The 27234-nt window shown below is 37.1% G+C and overlaps 1 protein-coding gene across 2 annotated transcripts in view; it reads right to left on the reverse strand.

Annotated features, from left to right (window-relative positions):
- Positions 1–22794, reverse strand: part of SLC25A22 (solute carrier family 25 member 22) — a 48218-nt gene extending 25424 nt beyond the window's left edge. The window contains exons 1-3 of one of the 2 annotated variants that reach the window (XM_072421674.1): positions 22571–22794; positions 12463–12549; positions 1444–1543 (exon numbers count right to left, since the gene is read on the reverse strand). In XM_072421674.1, coding sequence (XP_072277775.1) covers positions 1444–1463 — 20 coding nt within the window. In that variant the 5' untranslated portion in view covers positions 1464–1543; positions 12463–12549; positions 22571–22794. The remainder of the gene's footprint in view (positions 1–1443; positions 1544–12462; positions 12550–22570) is intronic. The other variant, XM_072421673.1, reaches the window with a different exon arrangement.
- Positions 22795–27234: the final 4440 nt, after the last annotated feature.

Genomic DNA, 27234 nt, shown 5'->3' on the forward strand with positions numbered 1-27234 from the left:
TTGCACAGACATCGGTTTGCAGTGACTGTACAAAGATGTCTCTTCAAGTTGTTGAACTAACAAGCAATTTTCATTGTTACCCAACACAGGCAGCCTTGAATAACTGTAATAAAAGCAGCCTTTAGCATTGGAAGAAAGTTAAGGTGGATGACATTATAAGTAAGCATGAGTTTCCATGACCATATACTTGGAATTTTAATGCCTACCTCTAGTTATTAGATTTAGGGCCATTTCAGTTTTGGAGCTGATCAAAGCATACTGCCACAGGCTCAACCACATTCCCAACCACTCCCATTCAACTAAATGGGTTGGAAATAATTTTGTGCACCAATTTGCATTCGGCCGCAGTTGTGATGGAATGTGTCTTGGCTCTTGAATGTGACAAGTTAGTTCTGGCTGCACCATTCCTTTTTCTCTTTTGAAGGAAAAAAAACGCACCTTTACCTCAACTGCACAACAAGTGATTGTCCACCTACACAGACAACACTTAAAAAACACATAGTAGTTGAATATGAGGGGTTGGGAGTAGCTAACCATGCAATTTTGGGCAAGTCTGAAAGGAGACTTACTGTACACTTTTATTTAAAACAAATACACCCACCAAGTTATTCCACCTATCCAGCACTATGGCCCAGTGTAAACTCTACTGTAACCTGTTACTTTGAGCATCAGATCTTAGATCCAGGTATTACTATATCTTAATATTTTAAAACCTTCAGTACAATGACCTGGCAGTAAGGAAAAACTATATATATATATATATATATACATACATATATTGCCATCTTCTGTGGAGCTGACATATAAAAAGAGGAGGTATTGCATAAAGTAACCAATCAGACAACAGCTAACATTTTGTACTTCTAATTAAATAAACTATCAGTCTGTATTTTGTAAGACACATACAGTACTGTTAGATGTTTTAAAAATTATGAAGGAAGGATTTCTTTTTTATAGATTGTAGCTCTCCAATTCCAAGACAGGACATATATGATAGTTCAAATTTGACTTGTTACAGTGAACAGCAAATATCTTTCCTCACTTTTGATAGATCTGTTTCTTCCATGGTGCATTAATAGGGAGAAGACTGTAGATTTATTGCATGGGTCATAGAACTGCACTATGAACTTTGGACACTTTTAGCTAAGAAATAAAAGCAATGTACTTCGAATCTAGGATAAGAAAGGAATAACTAACCCAACGTGCACTGCACACAGAAACAGAATTACTGAGCAGGTCCTGCACGAAATGTTATATATAGAGTATTATATTGCAATATAATACATTTGGAATGCTATCGCCTGGCACTTTCCGAGCTATAAAATAATTGTTCATTTGACGTGACTAAAGAGAGCAAACCACACAATGACCCCAGCCTGTCATTCTATGCTACAATATACATGACATAAAACCTTTCATAATATTTGCAGGTATGTTACTCACCTAATTTGTTTATCAGCCATTTAATTGCAACCTAATCCAGATAAAAATCAAGGTCCTCTTGTAGTGGCGATTGTCCCGGTCTCTGGAGTCTGCCAAGTTCCTATGAAAGACAAAGCAAAGACAAGCTATTCATTGATAACAAGCAAAACGCCTAATCCCACAATCACCAGCATGAGTTACCTGAAGACTTTGCTCCAGTGCTGTGCGCTGCACACCCTCCTTTCTCACCATATATAGAATTTTCCAGTGTATTTAACACATTCCCTACTGAATGGATCCTACACCGTATAATATTATCATTTATCCTAATGCGATGTATAAAATACAAGGAGATTTATTCAGAAATATTCAGGAAAGGGGGTCTTTTTTTATTACAACATTGCTAAATAATGCAAGGCTTTACATATTATTTTCTAATATGTATATTTTTTATACTTGTATAGTAAAAGCAAAAACAAAACAAAACAAAAAAAAAAACAGAAAATCCTGTGGGTAGTAGGTATTATTTTAGAGAGCTGGTGGATAGACAAAATCATTGAGAGCAGCCATTCTGAAACCATCTTTTGCATCTGCCTATTCGATTTACATTTTTGCAATGGGTAAAATGCGTGTTACCACAATGCAAGTCAATTAACATATCGTTGGGTGAGTTTTGTTTCCAATCAATGCACCCTTATTGGCCATGTTTTGCAGCACATGGCAAGGGTTGTGGCACTGCATCTGAAAAAATAGTGCAGGTTTTCTGCATTCGGGAGTGCTAACTGGCAGCATAATGTATGTTAACACATGTTCCTTAACACTCCACAATGCACTGCATTGATTAAAATAGTCCCTAAGACTGTTGCAAAGCAACCACACTGCTTTCTTTTTAAACCAAGTTTAAATTTTAGAAAGACAAAAAGATTTATAATTTAAAAGGGCTGTGAATTAATTAAAAAATTCTTTAAACTTAAGTAAACCTGTCATTAGAGAAATACATTGGCTTCTATTGGTGACTACTACGAAATGCCAGTTGCCATGCTGACCCACTGGTAATATATTGTATGAGTGACTGACTTGCGGCAAGCATATAGATGGGGGAAATCAGATAAATGTCAAATGTTCTTATCTGCATATTTCTACTAGGCAAGTAAATAAAAGTATTGAAGCAACAGGTTAGAATTACAGTCAGGAAGTTAGCATTTTTAAAAGGAGGGGTCAACAACCTCTTTTTCTTTAAATTCCTGACCTGATATCAGTCTCTTGTAATCCCCTGTACGGCAAGAGGGAGTGAAGGTTGGGCCACTCTGAGCTCAATGCAAAAAGTGTAATGATATCATTAATGTAATGATGTCACCACAGTCAACTGTACAGGACAGGTCCAGTTGCATAATATGCATAGGGTAAAGACCCCATTGATATTTTACTATACCAGGGATAATTAATACTAAGCAGTCCCCATCAGCCCTTCTGGCATATGTCTTCACCACCAGACTGGCATACCGCCATCTGTTTTGAAGTCTAGGCTGATGTAACAGTTACATTCTATTCCAGCAGTTCCCAAGCCATGGAAGGCAGTGACCAAAGAACTGGCTTGCCATTCATGGGACAGCACTACACGCTTATTCAATGAAGCAGTACAAGGAACAATATTTATGTGATACTGTATGAAGTAATGCATATCAACAAGGCCAAAGAGGTAATCTACTTTGTATACCATTCCTAGTACCCAAGAAATAGGGTACTATCCCTGATATATACAGGTAGTCCACGAGTTAAGGACATCCGACATAGGGCAGACTCCTAGATATGAACAAGGCTTCCCTGCTCGTTTGTGTGCAGGAGGATGCTTGATTTCGCATAACTTGCAGAAGAAATCTTTGCTAAACACAGCTGAGGATTTTATACAATAACTGACACCATGCTGCCTAATAAATTGTTGAGACAAACATCTGTCCTAACTGCATTTATTAAATAATGTACCTGTTCCGACTTACATACAAATTCAACTTAAGAACAAATCCACAGTCCCTATCTCGACCCGGGGTCTACCTGTAATACGTTCTGCAGGAAACAGCTGATATAATAAAGATGATGTCACAATCTATGTTGGATATATTTAACTAATAAGGTTCACATATACTTACTCTCTCTATAAAGAATAGGGACCTTTACAAAAGGTTTTTGAAGAAAGACACTCCTTAATTCTTATTTTAATACATGCATACATATTTTCTCCATGAATGATGATTTGAAAATTGTCCAATTCCTTGTGTAAAAATAAATCAAGACATTTTAACAAAACATATCTTCCTTACAAAGGGTCACTTTAAAGCTTTGATCTCAGAGCTGAAAATTAAATATTACTTTGCCGTCACGTGCATATAAAACAAACAAACTGTTATGTATGCTGGTATGCGCTGGGCAGGGGCACGATAACTAATATCATAAGACTGTGTTATTTGTGCATACATACTACACTAGAAAATAACTGTGTCATGTGCAAGATCAGCACAAATACAATAAAAGCAGAGTTACAGAAAGCAGTAGAAGAGGAACAGAAAAAAAGCCACTTGATTTTGTTAAATGTGTAAGCAGAAATTTCAGGACATTATAGGCAGTAAAGTAGGGCAAGGAGATACAGTATAATGTGGGCAAAGTGCAATTCTCCATGCACACAGGGTGGCAATGCGCAGTAAAAATGCTAAATGCTTATAATTCTTTGGCATCAGTACTTTTTAGGTAACTAACTTGAAACAAGTACAAAGGTATTTGTTTATTAGAGGTCAGCTACAAAGGAATATTGAAATCAGACCCAGTTGGGTAACAAGAAATTTTCATAAAAAGACCAGCAACTGCAGTCCCATGTATCCCTTATGACAGTTGTAAAATAGGAAAATATTCTAGTAAATCCCTAATCCATAGAGAAAAGTAATTGTTGTTGCCAAATGTAATACTCTGCTATTTTCAGTGAAGAGCAATGTCTAATAATTACAACCAAAAACATAAATCCCTTACACACACACACACAATATTTTGCCTGAAGTTATCCCAAAACCTATAACTTTTAGTTTTTGAAAGAGCGAGGAAAGACTAGAATGTCTAGTCTTTGAAACCATCACTACATATCCCCCTCCTATTGTGTGTAAATTCCCCCACCTACTAGATTGTAAGCTCTTCGGGGCAGGGTCCTCTCCTCCTGTATCACTGTCTGTATATGTCTGTCATTTGCAACCCCTATTTAATGTACAGCGCTGCGTAATATGTTGGCGCTATATAAATCCTGTTTAATAATAATATTAATATTGTCTGTCAAATTGATTTTACTGTCTGGATTTATCCCTTATTGGGAAAATTTAAGCTCATTTCCACTCTAAGGTGGCCTTGGTGAATATAGCAGGAGGTGGAAGAAATCTCTTCAGTGGGACCAGTGAAAGGAAAAAAAAATTGTCAGAGGTTATAACTATTTTAAATTCTTTCACAAAAATCCTTCATACTGACGTATGTGTTTGTTATGTTGACATACTCCCTCTGGTGATGCTCCAACATAGCTGGGTGGTCCGCCCGGCTAACAGGGACTGGGGAGCACACTGGGCAGTTATTCCAATCATAAGGCCAAACAGTTACAGATATGACACATTGATACAATATTATCTCACAACCTGGACATCAGATCATCAAATCTTTGAGAGGAAATAAATACCTTAATGTATCACATTTACACATTAATTATATGTACAACACAAACAATATATCTGATGACAGATCTGCTTTAACAGCTTATAATTGTATCCTCAATCATCAACAATCAATGCTGAATTGTTTTAAAGGAAGTTATTCTGTTAATTGCTTTTACAACTAAATGGTTCTGTGAATGTGTATATTTGTAGCACCCACACATATTTTAGAACACTGATGTAAGAGAATAAAGCTTTTTATTGTACAATGCTACAAAATATATTTGAACTATACAAATAATAGGAGATTACAATGCAGTACAAAGTTGTTTATTCCCTGTTCCGTATCTCTATAACCTCTCTGTGTATGAGATGATCTGAACTCTGGGAGCTTAATACTACATAGAAAACCCTGTGTTCTCTTGATTTGACCATGTCAAGCTATATTGGAAGCCTGCTGAAATCTGAATTGTAAAGTTTTCAAAGACTCTTTTCTTTATCTTTGTCTGTGTTCTTGCTGCAGTTTACAATGTATATCCTCTGATATCCCATCAGGAACTGCAGTGCTTTTCATACCTTTACCAGAGTTTATACATTGTGATGTTTTCAGTTTAGTTTGATGTTTCCTTTTTACAAGATCTGCAGGAAATCTTCCAAGCAAGTTTCCATTGCTAAATCATGCTAAAAAATGTCCTGTTCTAGAGAATATTCCTATTGGATCCTTCTAGTTTAGGGAGGGATTGGGGAGGATTAAAGGATAGTTTTCGGATTGGCTGATTACACCCCTAACAAGGCGGTATTTATGGTCAAGGAGAAACATTCATTAAAGCTCTGTAGGAAAGCATTGTCACTTCCCTTGCAGTTAACCCCATGCTTGCCATATGCCATAATATGAAGTGTTATATCACCTACTAAACTCACATTGTTAACCCAACGTTAAAGTCACTGTTTTACTATGGTTTGCATGATGCATATTTATAAGTTTTTTGCTATAATTCTTGTATGACAAAACAACTGATTTTTTTTATTATTTGTATGCCAAGCACATGACAGTCCCAGTCATGATGTAATTCCCAACATTCTACGGTTGCTGGGAACTGGAAAGATGTAGTATGTACCCCATTGTTATTCTGTAAATTTACAGCATGCCTTCACATTTTCACATTACATGCAGTCTGAGCAAACAGGATGTATCCTGGAGACACCCTCTGCAAGGGAGAATTTTCTCTGCTCTTTTCTGGAAGGAGATTTGATGGATATGATCTTTGCAGATGGGGAATATTGATAAAAGATTCTAAATGAGTTTGGGCTGTTCACTTAGCAAAGCCAATTATCACTCTTCAAAGATATTTCATTTAGTATATTAAATGAGGTGAAGCTGTATTAGCCTTTCAATCACGTTCATGCAAAAATCATGTTTTTCCACATTTCCTATCACGTATATGGTTACTCTTTACAAAAATATTTTTCACCACATTCACTAAAACAGTTTATCACTTTAAAACATGAATAGTCAATATAACTTTAGTAAATCAAAGTATTCTGATTAAAAGTTCTGACTATGAAGTTCCTGATCTTCGTGCTTGTTCATGTTAAGGTATAAAGCCAGAGGCTGCCAGGGAATTAGCATTTCCTGCATTGCAAGGTTTACCTGAAAGGAATCTGATTGAATAACAATTCTAAAGCAGTAATAAGGTATTGACCCTGCTTTTCATTCTCCAATGTGTTTTACCTTAAGATGGACTAACTCATGACCTTCATAACAGAAAAGGATCTGGTGAATGGTGTTCATGCGATGCCATGCATTGCTCCTTGTAGAATGAAGGTCATTGGAAAAAGGAGAATTTTGCAGTGATGTGATCTCATGTATTGATTTGCATCTTTGGGGTAAGGACGGACCTTTTCTGAGCCCCTGTGGCCAGTGTTACCCCATCTGCATCCAATCTTGCTTATAGAAATATGTCTATATCAATGTTTCTATATTAGGGTTCTTGCAGAGGTTGCTAGGGGTTCCTTGAACTATTTGCTACTCCCAGGTCAGTTTAGAGATTCACATACCTACACTTTTATATACAGCTTTGAGATAAATTGAAAAGAAGCTCACAATCTCATAAAAATCCCTTTATATGTGAAAGTACCTAAAAAATACCGATAAAGCCTTGTACAGGAGGGATTGTCAGTAAGTCTTGTTCCCGCTATGTATGGTATATCACATGTACCTACTACATTTTATATTGTGTGATACTCTAGAACCTCACATGATGTTCCCATTATGTTTCAGAATTTGTATCTGTTGCTGTGTATTGTGTGCGGCCCTGTTTAGTATAATGCAAGGGGTCATTCACCACAAGTAGACACACGCAGATAACTGTGCCTCGCCAAGTATACTGGTAGAACACACAGCAATGCACTTTCTTACAGCAAAACGGGACCTAAACCATAGTTCATGCAAAAGGCTTAGAATTTGATCTTCTTTTGCACAAACTGAAACTTGCACACTATTGCATCAGTTGCAAGACAAAAAAAAATAATTCTAGGGGAACATTTTAAACATTAATAGCTGAATGCAAACTGAAATAGTTTGTGTAAGAATACTTTCAGTTTTTAACAATATTAGAATTTACTAAACTCGGGACACCCCCAGGTAGAACTATAGGACCCCCTCATTGTCATTTTAGCCCAATGTTTCATACAGGACATGGCGGTGTCACCATCCTACCCCCATTCAATGTCTAGACTCTGTTTCTGGATGATGTTGCTATGGAAACTGTTTCTTAGCTGCTGATACCCAGAAGCATAGATTCACAGAAAAAATGTGTTAAAAATGTAATTCACAGTGAAAAGGTTAAATTGGAATGGAAATTAAATAGTTATTAAATGCTTGAAAAATACAGCAAGAGTTAAATGATCAAGAGGCCAGTAATATTACTCCAGTGAAGAATAACATGATTATAATGTGTGTATGAATACTAATATCCTCCTTGTTGCAAGACAGGGTAGGGCAATCACTTATTCTGAGAGCTGGCTCTCTCTGACACCTTGGCTCCCCAGGGAAGATATAAATACACATCCCATCAGTGAGACGCTTGTGCGCGGAGGTAATCTGCCTTGGGATTGGTGCATCTGATCCACCATGATGCAGCACAGGTGGGGAGGGGTAGCTTGCGACATCAAAGCTTCCAGGGTCGTAAATATGGGTCATGTATCAAACAGAAAAATCTCCTCAGCTCTGTATATAATTAGGTAGAAGGATTTTGACTTTTTTAAAAACCTGCATTTAATTTTGAACTTTTATTCATTTTTCATGAAGGACACGGCTGGCAAGCTTTTCTGATATAAAACATTAAAATGGAAATCTAGCCAAACAGCTAAATACATAGACTGGAAGACTTATGCTGTGTTCTCTATAATTCACAAATCCCTAATACTATTATATACTATTGCAGCTATAAAGTTTTCTTTGTGCTGTTCTACTCATTGAATTTTGCACATTAAGAGGAATATTGCTGAAGTTTATCTGTCATTTAAAGTCTTTACCACTCCAGAACATGTTGGAGCTCTTTGAAACCAATTCATCACAAAGGAACCCTTAAATAATTTTCAGTTCTCATGCTATAAATTATTGTATGCACAGCACATAGTATATTAGTTTGTTAAGAAAAATAATAATAATATGTCTGAATAATGGTGGAAGGGCTGTTCACAAAAGCTTCTTGCCTATCTAATATTGGGGATCAAGGAGCACCTTTTAGCAGCCTTTAAAGAAACCTGAGTTTCAGGGAACCCTGGCTGAAAAATACTATAATATATATATATATATATATATATATATATATTTTTTTTTTTTTTTTTCTGACAGCCTGTTAAAGGAGGGGGCATTCTTTTAGGTCATTGTCTTGTACCATCACCATTGGAGTTTTTTTTCACTATTACAGTCCTTTGAAGGCCCCACTCTGTTGTCCTTCCAATAAATAAGGCTACGTACATATGTTTGATGTACAGCGGCCATCCAACGTCGTTCATGAATCCGTCCTGGCGTTTCCAACGACAAAAATCACAAAGTAATCACTGAAATATAACAAACTGCTTAATGTTAACTTTAGTGTGAGAATAATTGTTCTATAAAATTATTTCACATTCACTAATGCAAAAACAACTAGCATAGGGCATTTTAATCTTATAATCTATATATATAGTAAATGTTTCTTAATATATTACGTCTTTATGATATGTTGCCAAAAACGATTTTTAATGGTAGAGAAAATGTCATCATATGTGATATGCATTCAATCTAAATACAGCAAAGGATATAGAACTTTAATGTGTGTGTGGGAAGGTGACAATAACAGTACCCACACATCTTTTGCACAGTCTTTTTATCTAATGTAGTTATGGTAAATTCTTGAAATAAGTCTGTCTTTGGATGGGGGTTGTAGGTACTGGCCTTTTTATGGATGTTAGGTAAATGGCTAAATGACTACTGAGACACTGACCCATGACAAATTACCCTTCACCTTTTTCTTTACTATTTCTCTCTTAGATTGTAAGCTCTTCTGGGCAGGGTCCGTCTCTTCATCCTCTGCCACTTTCTGTATCTTTCTGTCATTTGCAACCCCTATTTAATGTACAGCGCTGCATAATATTTTGGCACTATATGAATACTGTTTCATCATATTTATAATAATAATATTGTACTCTTTACTATTCCGCACTAATAACAGTGTAAGTTTTTTCTGTTTTTGGCTTGCACTCAGATGCTCCAAACTACAGCTTTGCCCATGTCTTTCCAAAAAGGCGTTCATATTGGCAGCAAAAGTTGTGGGACAGGCTTGTTGGGTCTTGCCACCTACATCTCAAGATTTGTCATTGTTGTGCCAGATATTGTATTTTTCCAGTACATACAATCTCAATGACCTAAACTAGAAGGAATGAGTGTCAGGAATTTATTATTTCTCTCCTAATGAGAAGGGTCACTTAGGAGAGGTTTAAGGCCAAGTTCACATCTGTGTTGCAGCTGTAGTGCATGCTCCCTACTGTGCATAATCCTGCACACTGCATTAGGGCCCATTTAGTTGAGGGCAGTGCACAAAAAAAAAAATACATACAAAAAAGAAAAAGTACTTTTATTCTGACACAGCACATTACAAGGAATGGCAATGCGGTATAGTGCATTGTAATAATGCGCAAGGTTGTCGTGATGTGTGAAGCTTCAGCCCTACATATTAGACTTCCTGGGTTGTGTTCTGGAATGCCATTCCTTGTGACTTAAACATACCCAAGCTCATTTCTGTTCTAAGGGAGCACCCTTATGATAGTTCCAGTGTATCCCTTTAGCAACCTGCCCCATGTTGTCCCACCAGTACTAGTACAGGTACAACATTATATTGGTACTGGTTGCTCCTGTTTACCTAATTGTACCTTCCCCTTATTGAATGGTTCTTTGTACCTTGCAATTGTAAAAAAAAAAAAAAATAAAATAAACAATTAAAAACATACTTAAACTAAAAACAACCAATCACCTTGCTCTTTCAGAAGGAGTTCTGTTATGGTAACTTCTATATTTATCGTCTGAAAGATTTAATTTACCAGACCAGAAAAGAGCAAATAAGACAATTCCATTGGTAAAGTATACATAATTTTTTGTGTGTGCTGTGCTGCCTTAAATGTGCTACAATATATTTCCCAAAGACCAGTGACACAAAGAAGTGACTTAAGTGCAAAATAGACTATCTTGAAAAGGGCCCAATGATCGATCAAAATCCAAAACGTTGTTCCCAAATATAATATTCTGCCCTTGCAATCAAACGGATGAACCGTGATCAGAATTCTTTGGAAGATATAATTGATTTTTTGTTTACTCAACACATAACACAACCATATGCGCGGTAACTGATCAAGCTGAAGAACATGAGTTGATCATGACTGGCCAAAAGTAGATTTAACTTTGTATTCAACTAGGATCTGATTCATTTAAAGTAAAAAAAAAAGAAAAAAATTTTCCCATGTGTACTAGCCCAAAATAAACTCTGCAAAATGAGCCTGTTCAATTGCACAGGCTTAATAAATGAATATAGACAAAATGAATAATCACCTTGGGTTATTTTACTTAATTTGTAACTGAGATGAAGCTCTGCTGACTTTTACCACCCAAAGTATGTGCAAGGAAAATCTTGTTTTTTTTACACATGCTTGCATGCAATTGGGTACTCTTTGCAAAGTGAATTTCACATTAACTAAGCTTAGTAAATGGTCCCTTGTAATCCCTTGTAGGTGAACACTCAAAATTCTTTTAGTAGCTCAGCCTCTGGAGCTCAAGAGTCTACTTGATTCAAACCAATACACTTGCTGTATGATAATTTTGAGGCTTTAAGACTGGAAATGTGGCTACACTCTCTGAAGGACCATCTCTTCATTGCAAACCAGTAACATAAATCCTCACATGATACATTTTGCCCCTTTTTTAGACATTAAAAAGTTACTTACTGATATTATTCTTACACAGACTATTTTACATACAACAAGGGTTGTATTGCATGAATGTAAATGATTTTAGCTACACAAAGGTGGGGGAGAATGCTGAGGGTGCTTGCTGCCTTAAGGAAACAACATTGATTAGTTGGTTAAGTAAATCCCAGGCTAATGACTTTCTCCTGAGCAGGCTCAGCCCAAGAGTCATGGAGAGACCCACATACAAATGATCTGCCTACAAATGGCCATATATTCTCCTATGTCTGCAAGGACTTTAGGTGTCTGAAAAAAGGTTACCTTCCATCTTTTATTGTAAAATGTGGGAGAAAGATGTACTCCTCAACTACTCTTCCCAATACTTGTGATAAAGGAGACTGAATTTTATTTAAACACACATCTGACATAGTGTTAGATTTTTAAAATAAACCAATGATATACACTATGCTGTCTTCATAATAAATAAAGTCTGCCTGGATTATACACTTGTGCATGAATGCCACATATAAAGGTGAACAACATAATAGCAGCATCACCCAATTGATGTTTTTCTTCTAGATTGCATTACCTTCTTTAAGCATTGGGATAAGCTGCTTTATTCTGCTGGGTTTAAATGCTGTGACTCTCTGAGGACAGGATGTTATAGCTCCCCTACTGAATATACAGTATTGTAATAGCGAAATAACACGTATGTGACTACAAAATCTTTGTTAAACTGATTGTGATTCTTAATCCCAATGTGGAACATAGACAGGGGTCAAAACTACAAGCGTTTTGGGGGCAATTTTCAACAAAATTTGGAAATGGACCAGGATTCATTTTGCTGTCTGCTAACAAGCTTCTGGCTGTAGGCGCAGGAGAGGTGTACTCCTTGTACAAGTGGTAATTTAATATGTACCTATTGAGCAATAGCTCATGTTTCCCTCCTTGGACCTCATTACTGAGGCAGCCCAGGTGCATGCCATCTCTTGAGGCTTCTCTGGAGCTGAAAAAGAAAAACAAAGGGGCCTATTTATAAAAGTCAGAATTGCTATTTTTTGATTAAGATAATGATTCTGACATATTGCTAATTTATAAAGATGTTCTGGGTGACCTATCCCTTATTTTGGTTTAATGTGAAAATAACTGCAAAACTGAGCAGATAACACAAAAACGTAAAAAAAAAAAAATATATATATATATATGTACCACCTAGTTTTAAAAAAGGGAAACACAGAAGATTAAGGAGATCTGTTCATTTTTAATTAGCTTTCTTATTCAACATTTTGTGATAGATAGATTTGTATAGATTGCACAATAAATAATAAAACAATAAACATCATATTGGGCAAATTCATATTTCAAGCTCTATGGTGGGTTAAACTCTTACACAGAAGCAATAAATATGTCTAGGCATTCCACATTAATCTACTGTTCAATACCAGGACAATGATGTATTGGGATTCTATATAGGTCTGTTAGCAGATGTATGTTTCCCCTTTTATGAGGCTATTAGGTTTGTGGACAAGTGGCTTAAGATCCACAGGGTTAGAGTCATTTTAGACCTGTGGTGAGCTGCAGCATTCTACTGTGTGCTCATCCACAGTTTATACCTCTCCCATGTATTTGTTCTTTGAAGGTTTGCAAAGCCACAGCTGAAGTACAAATCTGGTTGCCCACGGTGCAGTTCACCACTCCTGGTCGCACAGCAGTGTGAAAGAACCCTCACCCACAAAATAGTGATTCTGCCTGGTAGTTGGAGCTTCAGTTTTCCCAATTTTTTATTGGTCTAAAGACAAATGATGGTGCCTTTTACCAATGTCCTGTAATACTTTACTAAGTGCAACTTTGGCACTTTAAGGCAACTGTAATAACACCTTCCAATAAACATTAGGAAAGAAACATTTTAGGAAGCCAAAAACAAATATGTTAGCATAATTGCCCATGCCCCTTCTTCCCATGAAGACACACATGGGACATCAATACATGGTGGTTTCATGTCACTCACTCCCCTTCACTGTATCATACATTTGGGGGCCTATGACTTGGGAAACATAGGTGGTATGGCTGCAGTTTGGATACCACTTCCTCACTGCTGGCAACCAAGTCTGAGGTCAAAGCACTACTTGCACCTTACTGTCCATAGGCAGGAAACGAGGGTTGAAGAGGGCATCCACCCATCCAAACAACACAAATGCATGGTAATGCTGAACAAGCATGGTGGTTGCAGCCACCTGGAAACCTATGTGAACTAAGTCTAAACTATGTGACTAACCTGGAACATACACAGAGCTTTTTTATTTCACTCTGAATTGTGAATAAGGAACCAAGAAAATGATCATTCTATGGCTTACAATACATTTTGAAAATTAGTTACAGTTTTAGTTTAGAAAAGCTAAAGCCTTGGCTAGTTTGAGTTATTTCTAAACTTTTTATTGTAACAGTGGGACAGCAGAATGGTGTACATGTAAGCAGTCCTGATTCATGTTTGATGGGACATATGTAGCACCACTGCAGAGAAACCTATGTCTCTACTTGTCATTTACAAGATACACTTGGGCTGGTTTCACTGGGAATCTTCATGAGCAGGGTGGGTGGATACCCAATGTCATGGATAATATTTGCTCTCTCCCAGAGAGGTCTTCTGATTGTATGTATGAGAGCCAGGCAGGACAGCTAAATGTCTGCAGTTTTCAGGTTGCCAAACATATATATGACTGGCAGCAATGATTTCCCAACAAGGCACTACTTGGAACAAGCAGTCTTATACAGTACTTTGAACATGTAAGATATTAGGTGGAGCTCAATCTTTTCCTTGTTTGTAATCTGGCTTTTTCCTTTCTTACAGCTGATACATGGAATTGATGCATTTTGAGATATTTCCATAGTTTTCTTTCAAAATGACCAATGTCCCCAAAAGGAACGCATACAGTGAAAGAAACTTGACACAAGTTACAATAGTTGGTCTATTCAAGACTGAAAAAAGAATTTCACTATACCAGTAAACACATCATGGAAACACAACATGAAAAAAGAGGCTTTAACACTGCGGTACTCTTTGCAAAGTGAATTTCACATTTAATGAGCTAAGTGAATGATCGATCCTTTGTATCCCTGGTAAGTAAACAGCCATAATGTAGCGCAGCAGAAGGGTCTTTTTTTCAATTAGCCATCACCTGAAAGTGTGCTGGTGCATATTGTCCATGCAAGTTCATTGTGATAAGCCAACTGCTGCAGCACACTTTTAATCAAAGCCGTGCTTACTTGTTTATTTATCAAAAGCTTTAGTATTTATTATATTTTTTAAGGATCCAGGAAGCTCTAAATTAACATCAAGCAGAGGCTTTTGATTATAAAGCAGTCATTTTTGTGAACTGACTTTGTTGGGTAATTTCAGGACATTTGGAGATCTTACCACTTTGGTGTTCCTTGCTGCAAAGGTTATGACTTGAGGAAGCAAAATCCCGGCATCTACTATGAAGGCCACCGCTACCCAGAGCAAGACCAAGTAAGTAAATAGTATGGAACAGATCAGCTGTTGGGAGACTACAAGCAATAACTAGTTTTATTACTAGCTTACGACCTCTATTTGCTTTTTTTTTTGGACATGAGATGTAAAGTTCAGGTCCTCATAAGTAGGGTCTATAAAACAAATACAGTGGGTGGTAATCAGTGAATGATACTGCAACAAATGCACAATGAACACAGTGTCATGATTAGCAGGTTAGAGCAGCATTAGTGGATTCACAAGCAAAGCAGTTCATGCATTTACTATGAAGTCCTAATATCCAAGATTATGCCAGCAATATTCCTCCAGCATTTTATTGTTATGTGCCACTAAGCACTTGTGTACACAGCTTTTGTTTGTGCAAGAACTGTTTTTCTCTTCATGCAAGTGAACAGAATGCAAAAGGAGCATTATGCAGGGCTCTGAGCCGTGAGCCCTCATAGACTTGCACAAGGGTTATCCTTCTCTGGATTATGCAGTGCTTAGTATGATATTGTTGTAGAAGACGCAGCTGCTTTCATGCTATAGTAAGTGAACAGACAATGGTAGTTTCTTGGTTAGGGAGGGTAGTTTAACATATACAGACAAAATTAAGATTTTAGATTAATTCAAATACCAAATATTTTTAGGTGCAAAAAATGGGGCTACCTGAATGAGATCTGACATCATCCCTGTATATAGCAAACCTCTGCCTGAGCTGTGAAGAACAACAGAACATTCAGAGAAGTATTAAACTACCAAGAGCTACAATTGAGAGTTGATTGTATGGACATGTGGTAGGTATATCAGTTATGAGTATACTTTTCACACAGATGCTACACTCTTAGTTGCCCATAAGTGTAGTGTAGGAACTTTACAAACTCCTGCTCTTTATCACTTGGTGTTGTATATAGCTTTTTTATCCATATAAATGCTGATAGATTTTATTTGTATTCAGTGTTCTTTAAATGTAGAAAATAGTTAAGACATATTCATACTCATCTCTTAGAAAAGTATCAGAGTTGCTTTGAACCTATTCATCACAGTGTTGTTACATATAATGACATTGTAAAGTGTCAAATGACATAGATGATTAAATGATAGAAGATTGCAGCTGTGCAGCACTCTGCTAACTAAATTCACCATGAATCCAGCTAAATTCACCATTGAAATTGGTATAAACTGACTTTATCTAGTTTTTCTATTGTTAAATTGATAGAAGTCAGCTTGTGATTGGAAGTCTTAACTGAGAAGCAAATGAGAGAGCAAATAAATTGCAGCTTTAACAGGCAACTGAAAATCAATAAGAGGGAAATTGTCATCTGTAAGAGGGATTCTGTCATCTGTACAGCTGAATTGCTTATTAAGAGGTGTCTTGGAGTTGCTTCATGAGACAACTGGACATACACAAGACAATAATAAAGGTGGATAAAAAATTTATTTATACACTTTAGGTACAACAAGTTTCCTAAAGCTAGGTACATCTGCAAGCCTGGGATACTTATTCAGATCATTCGGGGTGTGTTCAGCTTTAGAATAACATAGAGCTAATAAGAAATTGTAATTCATAACAACCTTAATATGAATTACAGTTATTACATTACCCTGCAAATATGTATAAAGTTTATTCAAGGAAAAAAAAAGGAAGTACACATTGGTAAAAATGTGGGACATAGAGAAGATATTTGTCCTATCAGGTAGAGGTGAATACACGTCAGAGATGTCTTTTTCAAAGTGTTTGTAATTAAATGAAAATTACCATTTTTGAAATAATATCATTTGTTGTAATGGATTCAGTTTTCCAATCTTAAACCACAGGTCTTAGAAAAAGGTGAAGTTTCTTGGAGTAAAGGAAAAGACTGTGCTGCACAAAACTATACTACAGTGTGGACCATCTTCACATTTAAGGTTGTGAACCCCTTAAAAATGTATTAGCCTTATTGGGGCTATAATGTGCCTTCAATGGTTTATGTTTCCATTGTAAGGTGTATGCTTTTCTTAATCTAAATACTGTAAAAAGATACATAGTTAAAATAGAAAAGTACATGTTAAAATGCAGATACAAGATAAATCAATTTAAGTTCAACAAAACCCAAAAGTGAACAAGTCAAATTCTAATAGAAATCAGGTTGATTACTGAATACGAACAGTGTATAGATGCAAAGTAGTGGACAGAATATCTGTTTCATTGACCAAATGTGTTTGCAACTGCACTACATCTCATTTCTAAATTCAACCCAAAGTAATAAGTGACACTCTAGTAATAAAAACAACAAAAGGAGTCTGACTACATTTCCCAGCATTCCTGCATTACAGTAAAAACTATTTGCCTTCATGAAGAGGCAGCTGAGGTCACAAAGTCGGTGGGAGAAATTGTCTGAATGTACACTAATCATTATGATTGCTTTAATAATTTGCCTTGTTCAGTTTGGGCTCTAAAACATAAATGTCGGTTTAGAGAAGGTACTGAATAGATAAATCATGCATTGCTTTGAGCTTTCAGGATGTCAAAAGGTTAGATCTTGATATTCTATTTCTTCTGATTTTGCCTGCTGATCTTTTTGTATGATGCTTTATACTTTTTACTAAGAATCTGAAGGGGTACAGAAGCTGTTGGGTATCTCACCCTTCAGCCAGTTACAGCATGCTCAGGCTAACTCATTATTTTAAAAATAGTATATTCTTTCATGAATATGGCTGGTTTAGATGGTTAGTATATTCTGGTCTCTGCCTTGGTAAATAAGCCCAACAAATAAGCAATGCAATTACTCATACTGCTTTCATTAGGCCAACGCAGACCTAATATTTTTTTTTTTCTTTTGGTATAATTATTTGATACTTAACTTTCCTGCACAAATTCCCATACGTACCTGTAAAAGGGTTGTTTCTCTGGATACTTAGACTTTGGCTCTAGAACACAAATTAAATAAAATGCAGCAGATATAAAATACAACCATTTAAAGGCAAAGCCTTTCTGGACAGTTCTTTCCCTCAACTTCCAAATGGTCCATCATTATATTGGGCTGCTATACTGGCCACTGGAAAAGTTCAGCGGTAGAAAAGTGTAGGCAAGTTTCAACACTACCCTGAAGTGTTGGAACTTTGTCTAATTCTAGACATATACTATCCAATGTTCATAATAAAATACATTAAATTTAAAGCCTATTAAAAACAAACATTTTAATTATTCAAACATATAGCTTTGTACTGCGTTGCGTGGCACAGAGCCAGCTGGTGGTGGCATCCTGTCCAAATTACAAAGAATTCAATAATGAGTGGTGGAATGCATATTCATGTATCAGTTTTTGAGTAGAAAACTATATTTAATTGTTTCTGGGAATTGGGCATACATCTAACAGTGTATGCATGGGATAACAGAATGGCCCAGCATAAGCCATCAGTCTGCACTTTATACCTTCAGCAGTTTTGTTTGGTTCCGGAGACACTTTAATCAGTCTTTGTTGTATATTTTAAAACCTGTGAACTATTCCAAAGAAAGTTCTGTGATCACACAGTATTCTCTGTCCTATGCTATGTGCATCCACTGTATGCATTATTAGGCCTAATTATCCTGTCTTGTCTGTACAGATGGTCATTTAGAAGATTAAATATATTCATATCAGATTTCTTCACTCCCTGAAGGGATAGGAAGACGCCATCTGTATATTTTTCATGTAGGGAGCATTGTAAAATAAATCTTTACATCAGAGCTTCAGGCACTTTCTACACCTCCTTGATATACTGTATGTATTGCTGATATTTAATAGATACTGAACTAAGCCAATACTCATGAAAGTTCTGCAAAAATGTAACTATTAAGTATTTGTACTGCCAATTGGAATGGTCTTCTTAATGAATGTTTCTTTTCTGCCATGGTTGTGCATTTACCAATAAAGTAACATTATTTTATTAAAAAAGGCTCTTTTTTACTTGATTAGCAAAACTACCTGTATAGTAATTTACCTGTATAGCAAAACTAAGCTTGGCAGAGGAAGGGCCAACAATGTCCACCCTGCATTGAAGAGTGTTGCCTATCTAACACTTGATTGAAGTAGATAGTACAATGGTGATCTATGAATAATGTGCCGCTGTTAAATCTTTTTCCAATACCAGGCTGGGAAGGATTTTTGACCTTGCTGTGTTTCTCAACTGGCTACAAGGAGTTTAGGATCAGGCTGAATCATTTGGCAGGGGTGCCTGGAACACAAGACTGGCTGAATAAAGTTACAAATCCTCTTGAAGGTAAAATAGTTTATATACATTATGTATTTACCTTTGTCCACATACACTCAATTTATTGGCACAGATATCTGCTCAGTGCACACCTCGCTGCTTTTTGTCAGGGATATGGTGATCTGGGAAATTCTATAGATTGGTATTCCCAAACACCCCCCCCCCCCCACATACAGAAAGTTTGACATATCAAAGTGTTAATGCTATTAGAATGAGGGGTCTGTGTTGAGAGGGTTTGGGCTTGTAACATCAGTTGAGAAGTTTCTTATATTAATCAGAGTTTAGGTACATATGCCTTTGCAATAAAGTTGACCCTTGTTTTTGGCCTGTATTTTACCTACTACTTCTACCACATTTTATATACCCATAGACTTCACAAACGTAGGGACCCTTTCTTTATGAGAGGGAAAGCCCCTAGTCTGATTTTGCCAAAATCCAGAAGTGTCTAGAACACCGAGTCTGGTGACATTAGAGATAAAAATGATTGAATCTCTTACAACCATGACTGACTGGTCACGTTTTCTAGTTGCTGGAAAAACTTCCTGATGTATAGTAGAGAGGTGCAGCAATCCAAGGCGAGGAATGATTGTCTCCTAGCCCAATTACAGATTTGGAACCCAATGAGGTGGGTCTAGGGAAATAGAAATCTATTTCTAAAGTAGAAGATCTGGTGATTCACAGGAGAAGGGAGCTGCCATGGACTGCTGACCCTATCACAGGGGACCAATCTGGCATTGGGCTTGAGGCCTAGTTGGCCTTGGAACCTACATCTTGTTAGGGGTCCTAAGGGTTACTGGAGTTATCTGCCTATTAGAAAAGAAGCCCAGTAAGTTACTATGATGATAAAGGCAGAAACCCACAAGTGCTTAAAGATGCAGGAATGTCAGAAAATAACTGCTTCATTCAAGCAGGGAGGATATTTGACTCCAGGATTCTGCAAAGTTTGATTGCTACTGGGAAAGATGACCATGGACCAGATTATATGAAGAGGATCTTGGGATGTTTGCCTTTATTGTAGTGTGTGATTTCTTACCCATCTGGATAATGAGCTGTTGATCTAGACATTTTGCACCCCAACCCTCTCTCCTGTTATTAAGTTAATAAACCACTACAATATATCGATTTACTGAACCTTTGTGTGTTTTCTATCCCACCTGAAGAAAAGAACTCTAAAAAGTTTAGAGTTTTACCCACTTGTACACGGGTAGGTGCTACATGAATAAAAGCTCACAGGTAATATTAAGGGCAAAGGTATCATCAAAGCCCTTTCAGCCTGAACCACTCTATTCTCACATATTTCTAACCCTTACTAAGCTATATGACAGATGGTGTGAGAACATACATAGGGCTGAAGATATCATCTGTTTTTTCATGTGACAGTGTGCAGGCCTATCAACTGCAAGAAGGCCAGAGCACTTCATCATGGGAGGAGGCCAAATGCATCCCCATAACCATGGTCATGGTGGTTTCGGGGTTCAAAGACTGTAGACATATGACTCTTTACTAATTTTTTTTTATATATTTTAAGAGAGTTTTAAGTATAGGTTCACAAGCTCTAACACTATCCAACAGGGAGCTTACACAAGGTTAGAACTACAGAGAAACATACTTTGTCAAGGACGTTAGTCTTTAAACAGCCAATGCCTAGAAACGCAAACAGTGTCAAACCCTACCATTAGTAGTCGATGAGGAAAAAACACATTAGTGGTCAGTGGAAATATGCCTGCTAGCATTGCTAGTCATTTTAGATGGATAATCAGTTTGCCACTGCTTATTGCTGAAGGAACTCCTAGAAACCTTAGGAGGAACCCTATGGCTCTATATAACCTTGGTTAAGAAAAGCTGATCTAGAAATAAACAGAGAGCAAACAGGAGGCATATCTACAGGGTGTTCTGTAAACACTTTTTAAATCCTTATGGTTAGCCTTGTGTTTTTGGATCGAAATGACCATGAAGTTTTCTTTTCTAACACCTATCATTTATTGGCATCCCATACATATAAAAATTAAGGATTCATGTGATAAAGTTGCTATCTTCCTGCTATAAAAGGGTGGCTTTTGGTAAGTATGTGGCATTCTACCTCCTGTCAAGAAAGTCACAACAGTAGAGACTGTTGACTTAGTGTTGCTTTATCATCGCACCTTCACATCTTACAAGATCATAAAAACATTTTGTAGCTGCAACAGAAGAATCTTATATTATTCTAGAATGCACAGTCCAGCAATATTGCCAGAAAGAATGCGAATTGCAAGTCACCTTAAAATGTACTTCGATAATGCGTATTTTCAAACCTCTAAATGATCAATGGCTTTGCCTAATGTATTTAATTGTAATATGCATGAAAAAAGGTAAACAGAAAAAAAAATCAAAGGGCAAGCTGTCAAAAGAAGAGCCATCATCCCTACTAAATCACAAAGACAGAGAGGGTGAACACCTGTCATGTATAGTTCTGTTGGGGAGCAATATTTCTACAGAGATATGCTAAGTTCTTTTAGATAGGCTGAACAGCTACTCATAAAAGATTAATTTGGAACATGTAGAAAAAATCATTATGGTAAAGCACGGCTTGGCAGAAATGCCGTGCAAAGTACAGTTGTGAAAGAAAGCCATATGAATGACAGGTGACATGGTCTTCTCTTGAACTGGAATTAGACTGTACAGGAGCAGATGTACCACATTTATTTCCTGTACAGTGTAAAATGACACAATGTACATCCCAGCAGATCAAAGGATTCATTTAATCCAAGCTGAAATGCTTCACAGATCACAAAGTTAATCCATCACACTTTACATCGCAACGAGTAACCCATAACATCCATGCCACCTCTTATGTTGGCAGAACAATGAAAGGTATAACTGATGATCTGCTATGGGTTACAGTACCCTGGACACTGTCGTTCTTTTAATAAATAAGTAGATTTTCAATGTAAAGTGTGATCGCTCCATCCCAGTTTACCTTGCAAAGAGTAACCCATAACATCTATGTCACCTCTTATGTTGGCAGAACAATGAAGGATAATTACTAATGGCTTGCTTTGCATTACAGTACCCTGGGCAGCGTCATTCGCTTATTAAATAAACCTTTTAAAAATGTTACACAGTAACGTCACTTGTGATCTGTGCCACTATTTGACCTAATGTAATAGAAATAAAATGAGCACAGATGCAGCAGTGACGAAACAGGAACACCAATAGCTTGGCAGACATTCACAGAGAGGGTTAAGGGATTGTATTGGAGCACATGAATTAATAACTTAGCTGCAGCAAGAAGGAGTGCAGAAGAGCCCTGCAAACATCAGCATCTTACCTGCTGGTGATAGAGCTGGAGAGACAGGTCCTTGTCACTGAGATGTAGCAGCAATCCACTCCCTGGTGTAGAAGAGATGTGTAAAGGGGAGAGAGGAGGAGAGATACAGGGAGGAGGTGGCAGATAGAGAGATGTGTGTGAGCAAAGGAGCCCAACCCCTACAGGAGGAACACAAGCACAGAGGAGGGGAGTGACAGAGGAGGGGAGCACAGGATGCCATTCACTGATTGGAGAGGATGGCCATAGACTAATTCTGAGGACAGTTATGGAACCTAGAGCTGAGGATTCAATCTGAAAGAATAAATATTATAAAACATTAGGTACTGGAAAAGTGGGAGCAGTGACACAGATCTGAAATGAAAGCAGTAGAGTAAAGGCTGCACTGATGGGTTAATGCAGAGCCTGCACACAGGAAAAGGGGGAAGTCTGTCATCATTTACGGAAGTCAGCAGTTCAAGTTAATTTTTAGACAGTGAAATCTGCAGCCTCAGACAATCTGCCACTTGTTCTTATCGGCTGAGCTGGAAAGTGGTATTTGATCCAATAAAGAACCTGAGCTGAAGTTGCTTTATGGTGACAGAATGCCAGGATTATGGGGCCCCTGGCAAGCATTGGGCACCCTCTGTTGATGCCAGGTAGAGGTGCAGCATTCTGTACATTAGTATAATTAGCCACATGCATTACACCGAGAAGCTCTGTTCACATTCAGCGTTAACAAAAACGCATCTAGTGCATCTAGTTCACACATTTTTTGCATTAGTCCGTTTTTTTTTATAATTGCCTATAACAAACCTCAGCTGCACCTTTTTATTTTCCAGGGAATTGCACAAAATATTTCCTTCTGTATGTTGCGGTTCTCTATAACGCATTGTATGTTTTTTTTTTTAAAGGAGTGAATCTGATATTCACTGAAACATTCCCTGGTGGAGAATCAATTACTGTCATTGAAACACATGGACCTGGAAGAGTTACTGCCTGAGAATGCTTCAATGAATGTCAGATTCACTGCATTCCTAATATACCCTAATATGTGAGATCATCAAAATAACAGCTTTACATTTTGGTACTGCGCCGTGTCGTTTCCATATTGCATCTGAATAATCTCTGCTTTGTAAAGCTTTGTCCTGAAGAGCTGCAGTGTAGAAAGACAACAGAAAGGTAACAAATGAACAAAACAAAAAGATGGAAAGAATTCTGCAGTGACATATCCTGAACACCAAGGAAGAATGAAGTGGAGGGGCAAATAGAACACTCCAGAAGTGTCGCCAAAATAAAGGAGTGGAATTAAAAGGCAAGGCTAACTATTGCTCCCAGGCAAATTGGTTGATTTGTTTTTGATTTAAACTATACAAAAATTTACATTTTTCAACAGCAAATTTTCTAAAACAAAGGGACAACAGAATAAAAGAAAGCAATGTTTACCAAATCTATATACAGTATTATTTTTTTTATTGAACCAAGTCTATATTTTTAATCAAGAATACAATACATTTTTCCTTTGCAAACCCAGTTATTACCTTGTAATTTTTACAGTCCTGTTGGTGCAAGAGAACAGAGACCGGCCCCACTGTTCAGCACAGACAATGCCACCAGCTACTCAGACCTTGCTGAGTCCAATGAACTGAAAAATACAAATAAGGAGTCATCAGCAGTGTACAATAAGTAGTCAGTCCTTTATTTACATCCCAATGTGAGTAATACAAAGGACCATGACAGCTTGAGATGTTTTGTACTACACACATACAAAGTAGAGGAAAAAAAACAGATCCACCCACAACCGGCTACCTGCAGGAAACTACAGAAAGACCCATCGCCCTGGACTAGGAGAGAGAACAGCAGTGACTGGTCCTATACAGGAAGCCCCAGCACAAAGACAAACACATTGGATAACTGTACATATCTGGAGGAAAACCCCAATAAACACCAAGATTTAAATATGAATACACAAACCTCTTTTTGTACAACTCATCACAGAGTTCAGCTTTACTGGCAACTATACCCTTTCACTCATCATCATGGAATACAGTGAGATGGTTTCCTCGTCATCCCAGATTTCCATCACTGTTTTTGTTTTGCTAGGACTAGCTATTCTTTGCAGGACATCTCATTGTTTTCCCATCTCTTACCTGGCTTAGAAGTGTAAGAATATCTAAATTATTTTTTATCAGGTGACTTTTCATATTTTTGCATAAATAAAATGATAACTCAAGAATATAGAGGAAAAAGCTTCTTTTGCCATTTATAGGCAACATAATATGATTCCTGTATATCATAAATATCATAATATATTATATCTTAAAAAGCTTTGTGCAGGTAATAGAACTCCAATTCATTTCTGAAAATAATGGTCATTGCTACACGCATCCTTGTTGGGCATTTAAATGAATTTCTATTGGAGAGTTTATGAAGCTGATGGGATACTTTATTAGTAGCTGCTTTTAAAACTCTGTCAGTCAAAAAATAAACAGCAGCACCCTGCAACTAGTAAAATCTTTGGTGGCCCTTGACCTTTGCTCTATTCTAGCACTGCAGACTTAAGCTACCTACACACCTTCAATAATTGTCGTTTAAAAACGAACGATCAACAATTAGTAACGATATCTGTGAACGATCGTATAGTGTCCGATTATGTACATGTTGATAATGATACGATCGTTCAAAGATAATGTACACATGCTAGATGCGATCGGCTGAATGATACAGGAAGTGACGTGTACCAGAGGAACGTTCATTGCAGGGTGCTTCACTGTGTGTATCGCTCAGAACATTCACAATCACTGTCCGACTGTACACACAATAGATAGCTAACAATTGTCGCACAATCAGATCCACCAGGACAATCATTAGTTTTCAGGGACTTTCCTGTGCACTTTTTTTGTTAACGTCTATCGTACAAAAGGTCGTTAGTTTCCAACGATAATTATTGCACGTGTGTACGCAGCTTTAGACTCTTCCGCATTCAACACTTCCAGGAATGTTAGATGTCCAGGTCCCTTGCCATGACTTGTGATTCTGTCCTCTGTCATCCACCACCTTCATCACTGCTGTCTTCTGTAGTGGGTTAGGAGTGGGAGGACAGAACCACAGGGGGTGCACAGCATAGCACACAGCCACCTGACAATCCTGAAATATTTGAGAGTCCGAAATGCTGAAGAAGTGAATACAAACATTTTTTATTGCAACCTAACAAGGTTGACTTGATCTTTGCAAAAAATCTTTTGATTTAGGTTATCCACGCAAAACACTTTTGGACATTCCAAAACTGTCATGTGATAAATACATACATAAATCTGATATACTTAATGCCAAATTTTAAACAAAAAAAAATCCAAATTGTGCATGATATTGAATATACTACCTGTGCTCTGTGATGAAGTCTTCTCCTTGTGCTCAGGTGATCCTGCCATTACTACAAAGCTAACAATCATCAAACTGAATCACTCTTCAACTTCTGATCTCAACAAAATAAACAGACACAGCAGAACATAAGCTCATCAAGCTGGAGGTGTTGTGTTGCTGCCCTCTAGTGTTAGAAGGACTAACTTCTGCTCTAATTGACAACCTAAAGTTAACAGCCCAGACTATGCACAGTAAAGTAGCCACAAGCAGTGAAAACAGTGCGCTTTTTTCTACCTCTGTAGCTATAGGCATTGTGGAGAACTTCATCTGAAAAATTCATAACAGAGGCACTGAATTTTTGTCAGCCTGCCAGCCTTGTAGTGTGTATAAACACTGGTGATTTGTGAGCTATTACAAAAACCAAACTTACAGTCTTCATTGGGATCTTTGGGAGGGATTTAGTTCAGCTAGAGAGGTCAGGGTGGCTTGATTTAAAGCTTTCTATGAATATGTAATTGTAATATAATTTGTTTATATTCTAGGTACACTTTAAGTGTGCTTAAGCATATCCTATACAAAAGGATTCAAGTATGTGTTAATGCAAGCAAAGTGATATTAAAATCATTTAAACATCTGGCCTGTCCTGTTTGTAGATACACTAGGAGTCATTGCCTTTCCTTTATTGTAGAGGAACTACAATTTCCAGGATGCACTAGCTCTGTGTGGAGGGACTATTACTACCGGTCTGCCCTGTACTTGTATGTAGAGGGACCATAACTCCCAGCCTTTTCCACCTGTCTGTAGAGGAATTACAACTTCCAGCATATACTGTCACTAGAGAGAAAGCAGTTCTCAGTCACTTCTGTCTCTATATGTATAGAGACTACAACTCCAAGAATGTGCTGTATTTTTCTGTGATTATGAAAAGAACGGACATTTTAAAAGATAACTTTAAGCACCACAGCACACAGATGTCATTTAAGTTCTATAAAGCTGAACCAGGAAGTAGGAAACTATTTATATATATATATATATATATATATATTTATATTTATTTATTTATATAAAACATGTTTTGTAGCATGTATAATTAAATATACATGTGTATATGTGTGAATTGTGTATAAATAAATGGTATCAAAGATAAAAAAAAAGCCAAAGAAACCAACAATCTAAATCGGATTCTATCTTATCATATGGAATTGTTGAGGATGTGAAAAAACAAATAGAAGAGCATTGCTTACAGCTGTCCTATCCACACTAATTGTGCCTGGTAAACATGATAAGGTCACCCAAAGGCAAGCAAAGATAGTAATCATTGAAAG

This window comes from Pyxicephalus adspersus, chromosome 9 (genome assembly GCF_032062135.1).
Source record: "Pyxicephalus adspersus chromosome 9, UCB_Pads_2.0, whole genome shotgun sequence".
Lineage (NCBI taxonomy): Eukaryota > Metazoa > Chordata > Amphibia > Anura > Pyxicephalidae > Pyxicephalus > Pyxicephalus adspersus.